Genomic DNA, 19,494 nt, shown 5'->3' with positions numbered 1-19,494 from the left:
GTGTGTAAGCTTGAAAGCTTCTCTCTCTCACCAACAGAAGTTGGACCAATCAAAGATATTACCTCACTCACCTTGTCTTTCCATGTCCTGGTATCACAGCCAATCCATTGGCTAAAGTCAGCAGGAAGACATCTTGTAATTACTGGTGTCTTCAGGATATCCGCAGTTAATGGAAATGAAGAGAGACTTTTCATAGCCCCCTATCTAGTCAAAACCACTACATAAGGACAGTGTCTGAGAGGGAGATAAAAGTCCTCATGTTTCTGGGCATAAGCAGTCTCTAATAAATGGGAGTTAAGAAGAAACTGCTTTTGTAGGCCAGTTATTCCATAACTGCTACTCCAAGGTTTCTCCCACTTCCCTTTGCAACATCTGGTGCCAGCCAATATCAGAGAGAGGCTATTGCACTAGATGGATCACCACCTGATCCAGTCTTGCAATTCCTGTCGATTATAAGTAGTTTAAAAATCGGAGTGACTATTTCATGTATTGCATGCCCCTTAGTTTATATACATTACAAGGTGTCTGATGTTTTTCAGCCAGGAAAAGGAATTTTAATGATCCTTTATGGATGAGAGATTCCATTTGTAGAAGGGGAGTTTAATAGTGTTTAATAACGGCTCTTCTAATTTCACTTGGTCAGACTGTTTTGCTAAATATAAGAGTTTAATAATCCTTTTAAAGCTTCTCGCCTCCAACATGTTTATAATATTTTGAAAGGAGTATGTTCAAAGGGCTGGGAGATAGGCCTGGAATGTGAGAAGGAATGGGGGTAATCAAAAGCCCTAAACTGCAGAAGAAAGTAATGTGGAGTAGGATAATATTGGAGTGAACAGTGAATGTGGGTAGACCTGGGTAGAGGAAAGTGGAGATGGGCAAAGAAGAGAGCAGAATAAATGTGTGCTGCCTCATTCAGCGCTTCCAGCCTCCAGTTACAAGCCCATTTTTTGTTGTTGTTGTTCAGCTAGACTAACTGAAAACTAGATGCACGCAGGAAGAATTTGAATCTGTACTGGTACATTTCTTCATGCTGAATATTGTGAGTTGAAGCAGCCCTTCAACCATACTAGGAAGGCAATGGCTAAAATCCAGGTATCTTCTCCCCCACCCCCAATATCCGAATCCTGCACTTTTGTCATTGCCAGTCCCAGGATTTGGGGAAACTGGGTGCAAGAGCAAGAAGGAGGATGTTTGAATCTCTGTAACCTCCTTCCCAGGTGCTGGCTCTGGTGTGAATTCTTCTCCGGGTCTCCTAGCACTGGGGGGCAGCAGAGGCCAGGCTTCTTCAGTTCCCCTCCTAAAGGAGGAGGCAGAACAATTTGTCTCCAAGTAGCAGCCATGTTAGTCTGTATCCGCAAAAAGAACAGGAGCATCTGAAGAAGTGGGCTGTAGCCCACGAAAGATTATGCTGAAATAAATTTGTTAGTCTCTAAGGTGCCACAAGTACTCCTGTTCAATTTGTCTCTGTTGTCCTCTGGGTAACGTGGGGAATGAAGAAGTGCTAGACACCTTCCCTTGGTCTCTTCTAGAAGCAGGGAATAAGCCAATTCCAGACACATCTGGATTCCCACTCTTGACCTAACGCAAGGTGAAATCCTGGTGTAATGCAGCATGGCTGTAAGGCTGTGTGATTGCATCTGAGGGCCAGCCCCTACAAAGAGTCCAAGAACTCTACCGCTGCAGAGAGCTGATGATTTTTCTGGAGCTAAATGCTGGAGACATTTGTCTAGTGATGATGTATGTGGATATGAACTCACTGTGGCAAGAGAAGCGGGGTTTGATTGGCGGATGTGGCACGGATGATAGTCTTAAAAACAGTTATCTCCCATGCAGACAGGGATGCCCTGTTACAACATGGGGACTCTTCAGGTCTAGCAGCAGTTACGTTACTAAGTGAACACTAGCAGCATGTATACTCCAGTCCTATGGCAGGTACCAGTGCAAACGTTAGATGGCTTCTAAAGACTCTCCTTGCCTTTATTTAAACTTTCTATTTGTTTTCTACAGGGGATGTTTTAAATTCTTCTAACATGGATGTGCTGGGCAGGGGCCTCATTTGCTCAAACTTTTTTGATGATGAAATATTTCTCTAATAGCTCTTTTCCTGAAGAACAGTAAGTTCCCGCCCATAGTGTGGTGAAGAACAATGCTGGGTTTGTTTTTTTGGTCTGAGTCACACATCCCTTCCTTCGGGTGCAAATTGTGGCTCGGAGTTGGGAGCGATCAGAAGGGAAACACAAAGCCACAGATTAAATCACATGATCAGAACCATGTACAGAAGGAGAGCAATACTTGGCTTTACAGTATCAGGGTGTATGGGGGATCCTTCAGGCTCAGAAGCCCTACTGTCATTATTTTCCAACTAGAGGTCTTTTGTGGCCCATCTCTCTCCTAGTCCTGATCTCACAGCTCCCCTGTGGTACCTATAGCGCAGGATTATGTGCAACAGTAATATTAGGAAAGTAATGAGGCTAGATGAGCATGAACTTTCTTTAATGCAATGGGAGTGGCTTCTTGGTACCATCCACCCATTCCCATTTGGTGTCTGTCTCCTCTCCTGAACCAGACGCCTTTACATTGGTCAGTAACGACTCGCCAGTTGTACTGCAGCCTGTCCTCTGCTCTGTTCTCTCCACTTCTCACTTTGGCTCGGTGTATTCCTGTTTGCCCTCCAATTTTTGTATTCTCTGCATAGTTGATCCTGGTGAGATTTCTCTCCAATAAAGGCTTGAAGATACCATGCAGGACTTGGAGAGCTGTTTTATTTTTGTAATAGTTGGCCTACAAATAGCCTCTGGAAACCCTAAGGCCATGTCTACACTAGGGAGCTTACAGCAGTACTGTTGCAGCTGCACTGCTGTAAGATCACTCATGTAGCCACTCTATGCCGATGGGAGATGCCATAATACAGCCACCTCTATGAGCAGCAGTAGGAGATTGCCCGCTGCCACTTATTCTGGTGAAATGTATGTCGCTTGGGGGAGGGCTATGTTTTTTCACACCTCTGAGCGACATACATTTTGCCAGTGTAAGTGGTAGTGTAGCCATGGTCTAAGTGTTCTGGACTGAGCTAGAGCTAGTAGCAATGATCAGTGGTCGAAGGCAGATGTGTGTCACAGATGCAACTCTGAGGAGGATAACCAGTGGTCTGTTGTCCTAAGGATGTGTAGCAAGTATTAGAGCAGAATAAAGAAATGATGACAATAGGTGGTTTATATCCTATAAATGTTCTGTCCTCAGTCTATTAATGTGTCATCAAAGGCAGCCTCTGGGAGAAGCAGCTCTTTAACTTAATTAGGTGCAACTTCTGTTGTTAAAACATGCAGGTAAATCACTTCTTTTTTGCGCTTTCTTTGTCTGTGGAAACAAAACAGAAAAGGCAATTGGAAGGAATAAGAAAAGAACAGGTGCTACCTCAAGGAACAAAAAGATGTGACCAGCTAAAAAGATGTGTATCTTCTACTTTGATTAAATTAAACAGAAAAACTAGTTTGTGATTGGCAAATAAAAAAAAAAGAATCTTTTAATTCTTTTCCAGACACAAACAGAGGAACTGACCTGCAGAAGAATCAGATTGCTCTAAGGCCCCTTTGCATTCTCTATTTCATAGCAAAATACTGGTCCTTTTTTATAAGGAACAACCAAGTGCTAATCATTTAAAGGACTGTAAGTTTGCACCAAGTTGTAAAGAATGTATTCAAACTACCCAACTAGGCTAGTACATCTTTTTCCACACTCCGCTGTGACTGCTTTGGAGTACACATTGTATGCAATTAAATATGGATTGGGGGAGAAAACTGTTTTAACAATGATTTGTGATACAAGCCAACAAAATGCAGGAATGCCAACTGAGGACTGACATGCAGCACAAATGCCAGAGTTATCAATAGTGTGTTGGCCTTTACTTTCTGATTTTCCTCCATTTTGCTGGTGTTACCACTAAACTTTTGTTTAATTTAAGCAGTATTTTGTGTTTGAGAAGAAAAAATTCCCTAGGACGTTTTTATAAAGCATAGATTTTTATCTAGAGTTCTGTCTGAGGAAAAAATGTTAGTAGAACTGAATTTTTGTCTTGTCTGTTATATGGCACAAAGTTTTAACAGGGTGATTTAACACTGGAACAAGCAGCCAAAGGTTGTGGTGGATTCTCCATCTCTTGAGGTCTTCAAGACTAGATGCCTTTTCTGGAAGATCTGCTTTAGCCAAACACAAGTTACTGGGCTCAGTACAGAAGTAATTGGATGAAATTCCATGGCCTCTGATATACAGGGTCTCAGACTTGATGATCTAATGGTCCCTTCTTGTCTTAAAATTTACGAAAAATAATCATGATAAAAAGTAGCTCTAGCTACTGAGAAACTATTAACTTTGTTTTCACATATATAGCCACACACACACACAGAGTTAAAAGAGCATTCAGGTTGCAAAGTTAACCACTCAACATTTAGGAAATGCCAGGCTTAAATTTGCCTGTGGCACCTTAATTTGGTCCCGTGTGCCTATGCATTATGAGATTCTTTAATTACATGATCACATACTAATTTGTTTAGAGACATTGTTATCCTTTATGTGGACAATCACTAGAAGGTGAGGAGTCACACACGTTGCCAGAGGTTTCACAGATATTTGCTGAGAGCAAAGGAAGGGTGAGACTTGAGAATCTTGGGTTCCATTCTAGCCTCTGGAAGGCACAGACTTTTCTGCCAATTCCTCCCTCCCTCCCTCCCCATGTGATCCCTTCAGCCTCCTATGCTCTAGCCTGTCCCATGCCAGTCCAATATGTTTCCCACCCTTGACTCCTTGCGTCAGTTCCATTCTCTTCACCTAGCTAATCTGAGTTTACATTCTTTAGGCTTCTCATCCAAGTTCCAGTCTGTGTGCCCAGTACATCCTAGTTTCACCTCTCCTGACCCCCTCCTTGCCCAGCCAATCCCAGTTTCCCCACCCAACTTCTAAACCAATATGCCTCTCTACCCCATACTGGCTCCAATAGCCCTCCACATATTCCCTATCCACACTGACTCCCACTCCCTATTTCCCTACTCTTGGGCTCCTTGTCTAATCTCATGTCTTTCCCCTGATTCCTTGTCCCAGTCTCTTTGCCCAGCCAGGCCCAGGTTTCCTCTGACTCCTCAACAGGTCTCTCTCCTGACCACCTTCTCCTCAGTCCTAGTTGCCCTACCCAGCCAGTCTGTCTTCCATCCATTTCCTGGCTCTGTCCCTCTAGACTCCCCTTCCAGCCCCTGTCTCCTTGCTCAGCCAGTCTCTCCTGCCAGGGTTCCTTGTCCTAATCTACAGCCCCTGCTTTTGTTCCATCTGAATCTGTTTTTGTCTGGCTTTTGTCCCCTCTGCATTTGAATCAGACACCTTCTTGAGCAGTGGGTCACTGAGAGCACAGGAAAGTCAGGTTCCTCACTCTCAGTTCAGGTGCTTGGGCCTGGCATAGCCCACAGCAACTCAGAGCTGCAAGTGCAGGGGAAGTCCTGCTCGGCCCCAGGCTGGAGCATGCCCAGTGCAAACCAAATCTTTGGGGCATTTACTTGAGCGTCTCGAGAGCATGTGCAAACTGCAGTTCTTCAGACTTATATTTTGGCCAAATTTGGGTCAATTTTCCCTAGAATAGCACAAGATCTGTCCCTGACACAAAGGCCTCCACTACCAAATTCCTTGCTCCAAAGCATGGGGATGATAGAGAGGGCACAAGAATTTTTTATCATGGGCAAAATAATGTTTCCCCCTAGCTTCGTTCTTGGAAATGGCTGAATCATTTCTCCCCAAAATTCTGCCTGAGGCATGGAAAATTTCAGTCTGTACTGTTAAAATTTGACCAAGTTAAAAACAACTAAAACTAGGGTCTGGAAACCCCAATACTAGGCAGCCCTAACCGGCCCGGTTTCCCATTTCAGAGATGTGCTGATGTTGCCATTTAATCATCACGGCATATGAATAGCTTCTTGGAGGGTCAAATTCACCGCTATCCCCTTGTTCTTTTTCCTTATTCTCTTCTTTTCCCAGCAGCCACAGCCTTGCCTAAACTGAAGTGTATTACACCACATTCTCAGCTGATGTCAATGGAGCTATGCCAGTTTACAGCAGCTGAGAAACTTGCCTGTAGGGTTTAAAAAGAGAGAGCGCATGCACATGTGCTGGGTGCATACCACACTGTATTTATTTGCTCACATTGGCTTCAGCCCTGCTTGTTCTTTGTTTAAGGGGAGCTGTCTGTGAGCATTTGAGCAACTATTTTATTTGCACAAATGCATCTAAAAAGTGGAAAACACATTGTAAACCTGCTCTACTACAGTTATGACACATTTTAAGTTGGTATCCATTAGTATTCTGACTGGAAAGGATATGCCCAGCAGTGTCTCAGCTGTATACAATATCATTGGGACAGTTTTCCCAAAACTCCTTGCCTTGCATGAGGGCAATTAAATAAGCCAAACAAGAACCTGACTTTACCTTGCACAGCTATGCCCTCAGCTTGAGTGTAGTTTCCCTGTCACTGAACAAACTGAGATGTAAACTCTGAACCCAGCCAATGTATCTTACAAGAGCCTAGTTTTTTTTTTTTTTTTCTAGGAATGCTGCCTTTGCATCTTTTATGTAACTTTTTTTCCTGTTGGTAGGAAAGATGAATCAGCTCCCAGAACTGACTGCCAAGGCTCTTTCCTACTACAAAGACCCTGCACTGAATTAAGCTGTGGGTTCAAAAGTCGCCTCTAGCTCTTTGCTGTTCCCTTTTATCCGTGACAGCTGCTCTTGCTGTGACAGCGAAGACTTCATTCCACATACCTACAGCCGAAAGTTTGCTGCCTCTCCGTATGTAATGCACGTCCCTGTACTGAACAGCCAACATCAAGGTCACAGCTTTTCAAATTCCACGTAAAACAAACTTCCTTTCAGCTATATACTTGTGTACAGCTTGATTAGATCGTGCAGTATAGCCGTGATACTGCTATCCAAAGGCCAGCTCACGACCTCTATTATTTGTTCTTGGATTCCTGGTAGGCAGGAAGTACTGTAGTGCTTTGCGATTGCAGCAACAAACATTCTGAAACTAACACAATGCTTGGTAGAGAGGAGGGGATGGCAACTCAAAATGATCTGAACCATAAATTGGACCATTGGGGAAAACAAAAACAGATGCCAATATTTTGTAGTTGTGAAATACTGTATTACTGTGACTCCGGGTATGACATGTTACATTTAACACACAAACTAGCCAAACAACTACGAATTTACTGGAATACTTAGGAAGAAGGATTCCACTCTCTTCACATTTTGTTAAAACAAGTCCAAGAATAGTAATGACATTTAGAGCCTGGATTAAATAAAATGGTATAATTTAAAATCTGCTGTCCTGCCACCCTAGTAGAAAAACTGTGCATAGTCTTTTCAGGTATTACACTGTGACTTTAGTTTTCTGCGTTTCTGGGGCTGCAAAGTAGACCGACAACAGATCCTTCCAGGGATGTACAATAAAATGGTGTTCTGAGGGAGATTTTGTTAATAAGGTTTGACACAAATTTCTCTTAGGCTGCATGGTACTGTACCTGTGCATGTTTTCAGCATCTTCTATGGTCTCAGGCAAAGTTTTCCCTTTGGTCTCAGGTAGGAGCAGCACCAGTCCACCATCAATTAAACCAACCACAGCTTGGAACAAAGATCACGCAAAAGGGTTAAATTTGATACAAAATACATAGTGAGCATTACATGGTTTAATATTCATTTGCAGCAATGATTATGAATTTGAGGCAAAGCTGCCTCTGCTGAATGAATAAGTTGTTCCATTTTTTCAGTAGGCACTGCTCTTCTTACTGAAGCCCTTCTCAGATGAGAAGAGAGAGGCTGGGCCACTCTCTCAGATGTGGATTAGCCCGTGTACCGCTCACAGGGCACAAAGGAGCCAGATTCTGGCTCCAACAGGCAAACTGAGACTTCCCCCGGTGAGAGGATGCTCCTGTGCCACCAGCTGCCTCTTCCCCACGTGTTGGCAGAGGATGAGAACTTGGAAAGGGAAGGGGTGGCACTCTGCTACATCAATCCTCCAGTGGGGTCTGACCCCTTCGGGACCATATGCCAGTGGTGAAGGCCTAACCTAACTTAGCTGGTGTATCTAACATTGCAATCATCTCAAACAAAATTCTAACACTGAGCCCACAGTGAAAGAACATTAAGTGATTCAGGGCATTTCTAAGCCATGGCATTTAGTGAATCTTTCTATCATGAGAACAATAGGGCAAAATATGGTGTATCTCCTAGTGCACAATATTATCTACTAGGAAAGTCCTCTTACACAATTAATGAATGAGGAGATTTCACTCCAACTCCATCCCTTTGCCTGGGCAATCTGTTCCCTCCGTCCCACAACCACCCATCCTAAATCCTTCAAACCACCCACTTTCCATGAAGTGTTGCAGAGTCTCATCCGTTGCTGCAGACACTATCTGTTAAATGTTCCATGAGCTGGATACACCTCCAACATTGTTGCTTGGGTACTAGGGAAATATAGTGATTTCCGCAGCTGTATCTAGGGGTTGGAGTCCTTTGGAGAATCATCACTGGTTGCTGGGGGGAGTAGGCCATGGTGAGTTGGCTGTTTCCCTTGTCCAAGGACTCATGGAAGCAACTGGCCAGTATTCCTGGACAGCCCAGTAGGCCGAAAGGTAAGGAAGCATGGTCGAATGCTTAGGATGCTGACTTAGGAGACCAAGATTCAATTCCTTGCTCTGCCACAGACTTTCTACCTTGCATAAATCACTTGGGGAAGTGTCCCCTTCTGTCTACACTTTTAAAAGGATGTTGTTAAACTGGAGTGGGTTCTAAAAAGCGCTACGAGAGTGATTTGAGGTCTGGAAAAATCTGTCCTCCTGAGCTACACTGAATAAATTCAGCTCCTTTTAGTCTAATGGAAAAGGTTAAGAGGAGACTCACTAGCTTATGGTCTCTAAGTACCTACATGGGGAAGAGATTTCTGATGGTAGTGTGCTCTTTATCAATCAAAAGCATGCCATGATCCAATGGATGGAAGCTGAAGCTAGACAAATTCAGACTAGAAATAAGTTTAAAAAAATGTTATGTTGAGGGCAATTAACCATGGGAACAATTTACCTAGGACATGGTAAATACAGAAACAAGGTGGGTGAGATAATATTGTTTGTTGGACAACTTCTGTGGGTGAGAGAGAGAAACTTTTGAGCTTACACGGAGCTCTTCTTCAGGTCTGCGAAACTAACTCAGCGTCACTGCTATATAAAAGGTTGAACAGATTGTGCATCTGTAACTCTGAGTACATTTCCCAGACCTGAAGAAGAGCTCTGTGTAAGCTTGAAAGCTTGTCTCTCTCACCAACAGAAGTTGGTCTAATAAAAGATATCATCTCACCCAGCTTGTCTCTTTAATATGCTAGGACCAACATGGCTACAACACCACTGCATATAGTAAAAACAGTCACTCTACAATACAGAACTCTTACCAAAAACTACAAGTGGCAGCTCATGCCAGATCTCTGCCAGTCTGTAGACAATGAATGGAGTTATGATCCCACCAATATCACACATGGAAGAGCAGACAAGTACTCCCAGGTTCCTAGAAAATATATGTACATGAAATGTTCCCCCATTATTAATTTGTTTAAAAAGAATTCTGCAGCTATTCACTTAAACATTTTTAGCAATGCATACAGAAGAGTAGGCAAGCTATTCCTGTTAACAATACTAGGAGGGATGTGTCTAATCTGTTGCATATTGCAATGGACATATCCCTAGCAGGATATAATGAGAACATAGTAGGTACTAGAGGGATGTCCAGAAGAACCTATGAATTGGTTTGTGCACTAGGCATTGGTCTGAAACATGATCTTATTTAACATCTTCATTAATGATCTGGGAAGAGGGGATAAATATCTTGTTAATGAAATTCACAGATAATATAAATTGGGAAGAGTTGCAAACATTGGTGAGGAGATAAAAATAATAAAAAAGAACTTTAAAAAGTCCACCTCTGACTGGGCTAATAATAACCAAGAATAATAGGATGCATTTAATTAAAAAAAAGGATGAAATGTCAGGCAAATCTTCCAGTGAGATGTACTAGAACAGTGGTCTCCAATGTGGGGTGTGCACACGAGGATCCTTTGGGTGCACGGCAGGAGGAGCGCCGCCGGAGCAGCACCGCTTCCGCCCTCCCCCCCCCCTTTGGCAGTTCGGCCAGGAGTCTGAGTGGCCCTTTTTTTGTTTGTTTGTTGCTTCAACAGTTCAGCCGGGAGCAGGGGGTGTGGGCTCAAAAATTTTTTACTGATGGGGTGCGCAATCAAAAAAGTTTGGAGACCACTGCAGTAGGGGAAGCTGCTGGCCATGTAGTGCCCGAACAAAGTGCTTTTGTATTTTACAAAATACACCTAAAAATAAATTTCAAACAATGTGAACAGCAACCCAGGTAACCTGCAACTAGCATGTCGTGGTGCCATAAGAGACCCAGGTTCTGTTCTTTGCCCTCGCCGCCTCCTCCCTCAGCTTACGCTACTTGGATGACAGAGCCACAGACTAAAGGTGGCAGGTTGCTGAACTGTATGTTACAAATCATTTCAATGCCTCCTCTGGCCTCATCCTTTTCCCCTTCCCTCCAAAATAAACCTGATTAAATGAAGGTATTATACAATGAAGAACAGAAAACCTACACGACATTTTTGTCCATCTCTTTGCCAATACAGGATTATTCCTTATAGTGCTTTTTCTAGTGCTTTAGCCAGCCTAGATTTATATCTCCAAAACGATGGGGCTTCCATTGCACCACCTAAGGAACACTTGCATTTTCTAGTACAGTGGTCTCCAAACTGTTTTGATCGCGCACCCCATCAGTAAAAAATTTTTCAGTACGCACCCCCTGCTCCCGGCCAAACTGTCAAAGCCAAAAAAAAAAAAGCGCCGCTCAGACTCCCGGCCAAACTGCCAAAGGGCGGGAGGGGGGGGAAGTGGCGGTGTTCCGCCGGCGCTCCTCCTGCCACGCACCCCGAAGGATCCTCTTGCGCACCCCCTGGAGTGCATGCACCCCACTTTGGAGACCACTGCCCTACTGTAGCAATAGCCTCCAGCCAGCCTCTGTTGGCAATCCCCAGGCCCCAATCATTCTCTCGTGGCTTGCTTCCACTAGATCTCTGATGCTGCAGCTTTTTCATTCTTCATTGGCTCCTTTTTCATCAGCTTCTGGGGGCAGCCTTTCAGCATCACCACAGCTACAGGTCTGAATCAGTCTTAAAATCAGCCAGCGCCAAGAGTGTTCACTGTCCCTGGCTGAGATGCTAAATATCCATCTAGAGAGTGATTATTCTCAAATCCCATCCTCTGTTTTGTGGTATCTGAAACAACTTTTGCAGTGAATGTTCTGCATCAAGCTCTGCTCCATTGGGCCATGTAATGTATTTGGATAGGTTAAAGGTGGCCCACCGTACTGTTTAATTTTTAATTAAACTTCTGTCATTTGATAGACATGCTGTTCTGTTTTTTTCTAATGTGCAATCCGTGGCTCTAACATGTTTCTGTGATACCCTTGAATCAGTAAATAGAGACACTTCACACTTAGCCATTAAGTTTTATACTGGATTAACAGAAGACAATGCACCCACCTGAGAAATGTTGGGTACAATTCTGCATTTACTAGGCAAACCATTTCATAGCACATGGTAATTCCCATTCTGCCCAAGCAAGCTGCAGTAATTTTTAACCAATAGATATCTGGAAGGAAGTCACATGTTAGCGTTACAAAGGTGGCTGGTTTCTTCTGATCATGTCATAAAAGAGTGTGAAAAATTGCATTTAGTAAATACCATACAGCACAGGAACCCCACGGGGGGAGCTACGAATGGGTTCTCCTTTCACCCCATATCAGTTTGCAATACTAATACTTCAGAGCTTTTTAAGCATTTTAGATTTGTCAGTGTGCTGTACAATGATAAAGTCACTGACCCCACAACACTCCTGGGAGGTAGGGTAAACAGTGATCTTAGTTTCCCTATTTGTAAAACAAAAGCAGCAAAGATAAAGTTTCAGAGGGTCCTGTGGCATCTTTAAGACTAACAGATGTATTGGAGCATAAGCTTTCGTGGGTGAATACCCACTTGCCCAAGGGCCACATACACACAGAACTAAGATTAGAACTCAGGATTTCCTAGCTCTAGCCACAAATGTAATTGATTAGACTACATCACCTCCTTGTATAAACCAGGAAGTGTCCGATCACTGTTTTAAAATGGGTTTGTTCGGTCAGCTGAGCTCAGTTTTTGGGCTGTATGTAAAAGTTTGGGGAAGATATATTATGTATTAAATCTTAAGTGACTGGTGCACCTGAGACTATACATACAAAAGAGCATATTAAAACTTGTAAGATCTTGGTCTCTGTCACTGGGATTGTCCATCAGGTTAGATGTGTACCAGTTCTTTGTGTGTGTGCAAATACAAACTTTGGGGTGTGCAAAGACATGTCTGGCCAAAACAGTGTGCTTGTGAACTTGCATGTGCAAATTTACAGGCTGAGTTGATGCCATTTGGGAAATTTAGCCCATTATGTGCCCCTTTTTTCAGCACTTGCATTATAAAAAGCTCTTAGAGAAGGGGAAAATGATTGGTAATTTTTATCTTCACCAATGTTTGCGGAAAAATACCTATAATTTGTTCCCATTGAATTGCAACATTGATGTGGATTATAATAGCAAAAGTGGTCTTTTCAGTTCTCCAGAACACACACACACAAACACACTCTCTCTTTCTCAGGGGTGACAGTGACACAGACTAACAAAAGCTTGAGTAACTCACTGTCTGGGATGAAAGCTGTAATAAGGCAAGCAGCCCCTGCCACCAGATTTGCTGCAGCCCAGGGATAGCGACGGCCAATGCGATCAATTGTGAATATGAGTATGAGGGCGGCTGGAAATTCAACCAGTGCAGAATAGAAGAAATCCAGATAAATGTTTCCACCAGCAATCCCCATGTGCATGATGAGCCCCTGATACAGAACAGAGCTTGTGAACCTAGGCAGAGAGCAGAGCCCAATTGAAGCCAAGTTTGCAAAGGGATAGATTAGTCAAAGAATTAAGATTCACTGCCAGTCAAGGGCCATATGGGGAAAACAGAGACAAAGTAACTATGTGGGAGGTGATGGGGGGTGGTCTAATGCTTTGAAATGAAAACTGTGTTACCCTCCCTTACCAAGTGTACATCAAAATGAGTGTATGCTTCCTTATCTGAGGTGTTCTGACCAAGTCTAGAAATGAAGGGCTCAGCTTTTCCCCATCTTCCTCTTCAGGGTTGAGGCTCTAGGAAAGAACCAGAGGGACATTAAGGAAGAGGTTAGGGGGTGAGAGTCTGGGGAGTTCGGCCTTGTTTATTTTCATTGGATCAACATAAGCATAATCGTTTCTGGAATTTTTCATTTACCAATTAAGAGTCTGTCTGCAAAGTAACCAAAAACTAAGGGGAAGTGTGGACACTTAAACAGCCCACCCTTTCCCCCAGCTGTCTGTCTGTACCAAAGTAACCTCATTAAATGAAGCAACATTTCTTTTTAAAAACAATAAATGATACTTTGGAATTTTCAGTCAGATGTGATCTGGTTGGTTGAATACTGCTTGATACTTCATAAGAGGAAGAACTCATTTTGGCTATTGGTATATTTATAGGAATCTCCATTCATATAAGTGTGTTGTTTTAATATCCAAGGCTTTCACAAAAGAAAACCACTCAACTCCACTTTGCAGATTTGCAGCACTTTGGCTTGTCAGTTTGCTCCCTGTCCTGGATTCAGAGCAATCCTAAATATATAGCACTGTTTGCTTGTAATTACACATCCAGGAAAAAAAATACATGATCACCTGTAAAGAGGGAGGCACCTTTTTCCCATTTCCCTTGGCAATACGGTTAATAATTTTCATGGCTTTGTCATTTTTCTGTTGAGCAATCAGCCACCTTGGTGACTCTGGCAGACACCTGCAACACAAGCAACCAGGCACAGGTATGTGGAAACAAAATATATGTCGCTGTAACACTGTGTATTCAAACTAAATTGAGTTTCCGTTGATAGGACATTAAGGGGTACAGAACACCCATAATTCCAGCTGAAGCCATGGGGGGTTGAGGATGATTAGCTACTCTCAGGTTCATCATTTCATCATTTCCAAGGCCACAAGAGATCATTGTGATCATCTACTCTGTCCTCTTGTTAACACAGGCCAGAGAACTCCCCCCAAATAATTCCTAGAGCACATCTTTTAGAAAAATGTTCAATTTTGATTTAAAAATTGCTAGTGATGGAGAATCCCCTACAACCCTTGGTAAAGTGTTCCTGTGATTAATTATCTCACTGTTAAAAAAAATTGCATCTCTTTTTCAGTCTGAATTTGTCTAGTTTTAACTTCCTGCCATTGGATCTGTGTAGATTGAAGAGCCTATTGTTAAATATTTGTTCCCCACATAGATACTTATAAACTGTGATCGTCACTCCTTAACGAAGAGAAGGCTAAGCTAAACAGATAGACTCAAAGAGCTCAATCAGTATAAAGCAGGTTTTCTGAACCTTTAATCTTTCTCATGGCTCTTCTCTGAACCCTCTCCAATTTATCAACATTCTTGCAGATTGTGGACATCAGAACTAGACACATATTCCATCAGTGGTCAGACCAATGCCAAATATGGAGGTAAAATAAACTTTCTATTCTTACTTGAGCCTCCTGTTTATGATGACATCGTTTGGCTTTTAGAAAAAAACCGTTTGCTATATTTTGAAATAACGTAACAAAATTCTGTCCATAAATAAGAGAAGGTGTTGACATTTTTCTAGATTGTGAAATTCTGATGAAACTTGTTGCTGAAATTCTGACAAAATAGTCAACAAAATGTTTGCAGATTTGTTGTATTTATTGTTTGCCATTTTAAACCAATAGAATCATAAAAATATTGGGCTGGAAGGGACCTCAGCAGGTCATCTAATGAAACCTGAACTGAGGCAGGACCAAGTGTACCTACACCATCCTAGACAGGTGCATGTCTGATCTGTTCTTAAAAACCTCCAGTGATGAGGATTCAACAACCTCCATTGGAAGTCTATTCCAGTGCTTAACTACCCTTATAGTTAGAAAGTTTTTCCTAATATCTGACCTAAATCTCCCTTGCTGCAGATTAAATCCATTACTTCTTGCCCTACCTTCAGTGGACATGGGCAACAACTGATCACCGTCCTCCTTATAACATATTTGTTTAAGAACTGGTTGGACAAACACATTTCAGGGATGGTCTAGGTCAGGGGTTCTCAAACTTGGGGTTGGGACCCCTCAGTATTACATAGGGGGTTGCGAACTGTCAACTGCCACCCCAAATCCGACTTTTCCACCAGCATTTATAATGGTGTTAAACACATTTTTATATATTTTTAATTTATAAGGGGGGGTCTCACTCAGAGGCTTGCTCTGTGAAAGGGGTCACCAGTGCAAAAGTTTGAGAACCACTGGTCTAGGTTTACTTGATTCTACCCCAGCAAAAGGGGCTGGACTTGATGACCTCTAGAGATCCCTTCCAGTCCTACATTTCTATGATTCGCTTTGACGAATGCTATCAGATTACCTCCCCCCCTGTCAGTCTTCTTTTCTCAAGACTAAACATGATCAGTTTTTTAATCTTTTCTCATAGGTTAGGTTTTCTAAACCTTTTCTCATTTTTGTAGCTCTACTCTGTACTCTCCTGAGTTTATCCACATCTTTCCTAAAGTTTGGCCCAAAACTGGACACAGTACTCCACTGAGGCCTCACCAGTGCTGCACGGAGCGGGACAATTACCTCTCATGTCTTATATATGACACTCCTGTTAATAACTCCCCAAAATTGTATTTGCCCTTTTCTCATCTGCATCACATTGTTGACACACATTCAATTTGTGATCCACTATAATCCCCAGATTCTTTCAGTACCACTACTGCAAAGCCAGTGATTCCCCATTTTGTATTTGTGCATTTGATTTTCCGCTCCTAAGTGGAGTACTTTTCACTTGCCTTTACTGAATTTCGTCTTGTTGATTTCAGACAAATTCTTCAATTTATTATGGTTGTCTTGAATTCTAATCCTGTCCTTCAAAATGATAGCACCCTCTCCCAGCTTGATGTCATCTGCCAATTTTATAAGTATACTCTCCACTCCATTACCCAAGTCATGAATGAAAATATTGAATAGTACTAATAAATATGCTCTTAAACTAAATGAGTAACTTTTGAAAAGTTACAAATCACCTTCCTCACCTTTCCCACTGCTTAAGGACACCCATGTTTCAAATGTTAAATCTCACAGCTAGAGATGAGGCTAGAGAAACACTCTAGAATTCTGTGCATGGGGTAATAGTGGGTGGTGGGGAGTTCAAGCCCAAATGTGCTATTGAATTTTGCAGCTGGCCCCTCGCTCTCTATTGGATCAAACTGAAGCCTCCAGATTCGAAAAAATCCAAGTTTGGAAGGAGTGGGATGACATGCCAAATTCAGACCTGGGTTTGAATCCCACCCCCAGCTCTAAATAAGGCTAGAATAGTGACCTAGTGGCTAATGTTTTATTATTGCCATTCTGGGGCTGAATGTACAGAGGAGGCGTGGAGATTCAGCACCCTTGCTATGGATGATAGAATGGAATAGAGTGTCTTACATTGTTAGGTAACAACCTCTTTACTTATTAACAAGATTGAGTGCTAGATTGATCATAACACTGCATTCATGATATAGTAGCTTTTTTGTGCGGAATATTCTAAAATTTCAGGTTAGCTGTCTAATCAGGTGAGAAGTAGAGCTAATGGAAAAATGGAATTTCCATCCCCTGGGAACCTCCAATATCTCAACATTTCTTTTCATCCTGAATCAGGAAGAAAAGTCAAAATATCAAAACTTTTTGCAGAACAAGTTCCAAAAAATTTCAATTCAGAAAAGTTGGGACACTTTGTTTTGGGTCAGGTTGACATTAGTGTGCGTGTCTGCCTTAACCACTGGGATGCCTTATGTGAGTTGTTCTGGGTCCTTCATGTCCCCATTATCTCCTATAGGGTATGCACCCTGGTTGAACTACATCTGCTATGATGGAAGGTGGTCTTTTCCTGTGATTGATTCTTATGGGACTCCCATGACATACTGCAATGGCTCAGCATCAGAGAGAGACTGCCATGAACCATGGGAGATATAGTCCAGTTGGAGAAGCATGGCCCATGGGAGAACCTGGGCATGAGAGACCTGAGACTACAAATCCTATGACTCAGCGCAGTGGCTTTGGTAAGTTAGTCAACCTGACATGAAACAGAAGGGTTTCATTTAGATTTTTCTAATGGAAAGTTCTGCAGAAATCGATCCTTTCCTGTGGAAAATTTTAATCCTGGTGAAACCCCATTTTTGAATGGTAAAATGTTGCAGCTGAAACCTTTTGACTAGCCCTAACAGTAAACTAAAAATGTCAAAAGGAGCTCAAACTGTAAACTAAAATCTCCATTTTGTATTTTTGCTCTTAGGTGAAATATAAATATGCTTACCAGTAATAGAGCAAGAAGAAGAAGTTTGGCAGCGTAACAGTGAGCTGCAGCCATCTCCAGTGAGGAATCATATAAGCAATAGCAGAGAGTACAAGGAGTCCAACAGTAAAGGCTACTTGGTAAACAATTCCTACTATCCTTCTATAGCTTAAGCCAACAAATTCTGTGACTAAAAGGATAACACAAAGCAAGGTAGAAAATAATCAGTGATAAATCAATTTAGAGATTGGAGAACCTAGATCCCCTAATTTAAAACCATTACAATTTTTATAGATTCTAGAATTTATGACCTTGTAAAACTTCTGTCCTATCTAGAAGCCTTAACAGCCCTTTAAACTGAGTTCTCTTCAATGATGTAGAGTAACTATTAAAAATCAAATTCTACAAATTCGTCATGTTTCATGAATACATAGACTTTTTGAAAAGTTTGGATGTTACTAAACCACAGTAAATTTCTAACAGTGATTTTGATATCTAAATATTTACTTTTTAAAATGAAGACCGCTAAGTGGAAAATGGCAGTAGATGCGGCGGGGGGAGAGGGGACAGGGGAGGAGGTAGAGAACTTATAATTGATGTTTCTTGAGAATGTTGTGTATGTAGTTTAATAGAAAAGTATAAAACATTGTTGATGTATGGTTATGTGAACTTGTATTAGAAGCTGTTCAGTATCATTACTGTGTGCATATTTAATTTTTAGATTTCTTTTTTTCAGAAAGGGCTTAGTGGTATGTTCTCATTTTGAGATTATAGGGTAAAGAAGAGTATTTATTGTGTGTCAGAGTTAAGGGAGTTGGGTTGTGATGAAATATGCATTTCTTTGTACTTGGTGTGAATAACAGGTGAAATCCCGTCCTCACTGAAGTGAAGGGGAGTTTTGTCATTGATGTCAGTAGCTCCAGGATTTCACCCATTAAGAAGTTATGTGGACAAGAGATGTGTTTACCTATTTGTTCCTTGCATTTAAGTGCTTTGGTTTTCTAAATGTAAAAAGGAAGCATAATATTGTCAGGTGGTAACCTTACCTTGTCTGGAAATAAGGTTTTTTATAAGGTCTCAAGTCATGGAACCACAAAAAGTCTGGGGAACAAAAACTTCAATTTGGACACGACACTACTCACTACCTTTTGAGGCCAGCCGCACTCAGTCTGTCGGCTATGTGTACACTGCAGCTGGGAGAGTGCCTCCTAGCTCGGGTAGACAGACGTGCTTGAGCTAGCGTGTTAAAAATAGTAGTGTGGACATTATGACATGTCCAGTGAAGCAGGCGAGGCACCTAAATAGAAGCCCACCCAACCCCTTCAGTACGTACTTAGGTGACTAGCCCTGGCTCTTCCTGGGCTCACTCCCAGCTGTAGGCATATCCTTAAAATTTAACCTGCCTTTGACAGCATTTCCAATTAATCCATGTCCCTTTATGGGTATTTATTTGAACATATGCTTGTTAATGTGGGAAGGCACAGTATTTTCCAAAACGGTCTTATTCCAATATGTGTAGGCTTCTCAAAGACTTAGGGAAGAATGGCAAGTTTTTAGATCTAACCCCCCCGATATTGTCTCATCTGAAAAGAAAATGTGATTTTGACATAAATCTTGGTTTAGAGCATAAAATGCAGTTTTTCAATGAATAAAATGAGCTTCATTTTTCCGTGTGTTACCCAGTGAGCTAATAATTCCTTACATTCAGCTGTATTAGAACAAATCTGTTCAGCTCTACTTCTACACCCAGGGCTTTATTCCCAGAAGTGGAAATTGCAATCGGTCTTACTCAGGATGTAGCCTGTTAACCAGCCCCCCTTGCTGACCAGTCCTTGTATGAAACGATAGATCAGCATCCATGTGTAGCTTGGTGCAAAGGCCATGAGAACTCCAGAAATGGAATTGACAAGGATTGTAATTAACAGGCATAATTTACGACCAAACCTGCAGAGAAACAAATGTATCTGTGATCATT

General features: G+C 42.0%; 1 protein-coding gene across 1 annotated transcript in view; it reads right to left on the bottom strand.

Annotated features, from left to right (window-relative positions):
- Positions 1-2,476: 2,476 nt before the first annotated feature.
- Positions 2,477-19,494, bottom strand: part of LOC128833898 (solute carrier family 22 member 2-like) — a 28,045-nt gene continuing 11,027 nt past the window's right edge. The window contains exons 3-11 of the mRNA XM_054022150.1: positions 19,309-19,463; positions 17,541-17,709; positions 13,868-13,982; positions 13,206-13,312; positions 12,813-13,027; positions 11,627-11,735; positions 9,479-9,591; positions 7,557-7,656; positions 2,477-3,357 (exon numbers count right to left, since the gene is read on the bottom strand). Of these exons, the coding sequence (XP_053878125.1) occupies positions 3,291-3,357; positions 7,557-7,656; positions 9,479-9,591; positions 11,627-11,735; positions 12,813-13,027; positions 13,206-13,312; positions 13,868-13,982; positions 17,541-17,709; positions 19,309-19,463 (1,150 nt within the window). The 3' untranslated portion in view covers positions 2,477-3,290. The remainder of the gene's footprint in view (positions 3,358-7,556; positions 7,657-9,478; positions 9,592-11,626; positions 11,736-12,812; positions 13,028-13,205; positions 13,313-13,867; positions 13,983-17,540; positions 17,710-19,308; positions 19,464-19,494) is intronic.

The sequence above is a fragment of the Malaclemys terrapin genome, chromosome 3 (assembly GCF_027887155.1).
Source record: "Malaclemys terrapin pileata isolate rMalTer1 chromosome 3, rMalTer1.hap1, whole genome shotgun sequence".
NCBI lineage: Eukaryota > Metazoa > Chordata > Testudines > Emydidae > Malaclemys > Malaclemys terrapin.
This window is presented reverse-complemented; position numbering and strand designations above follow the sequence as displayed.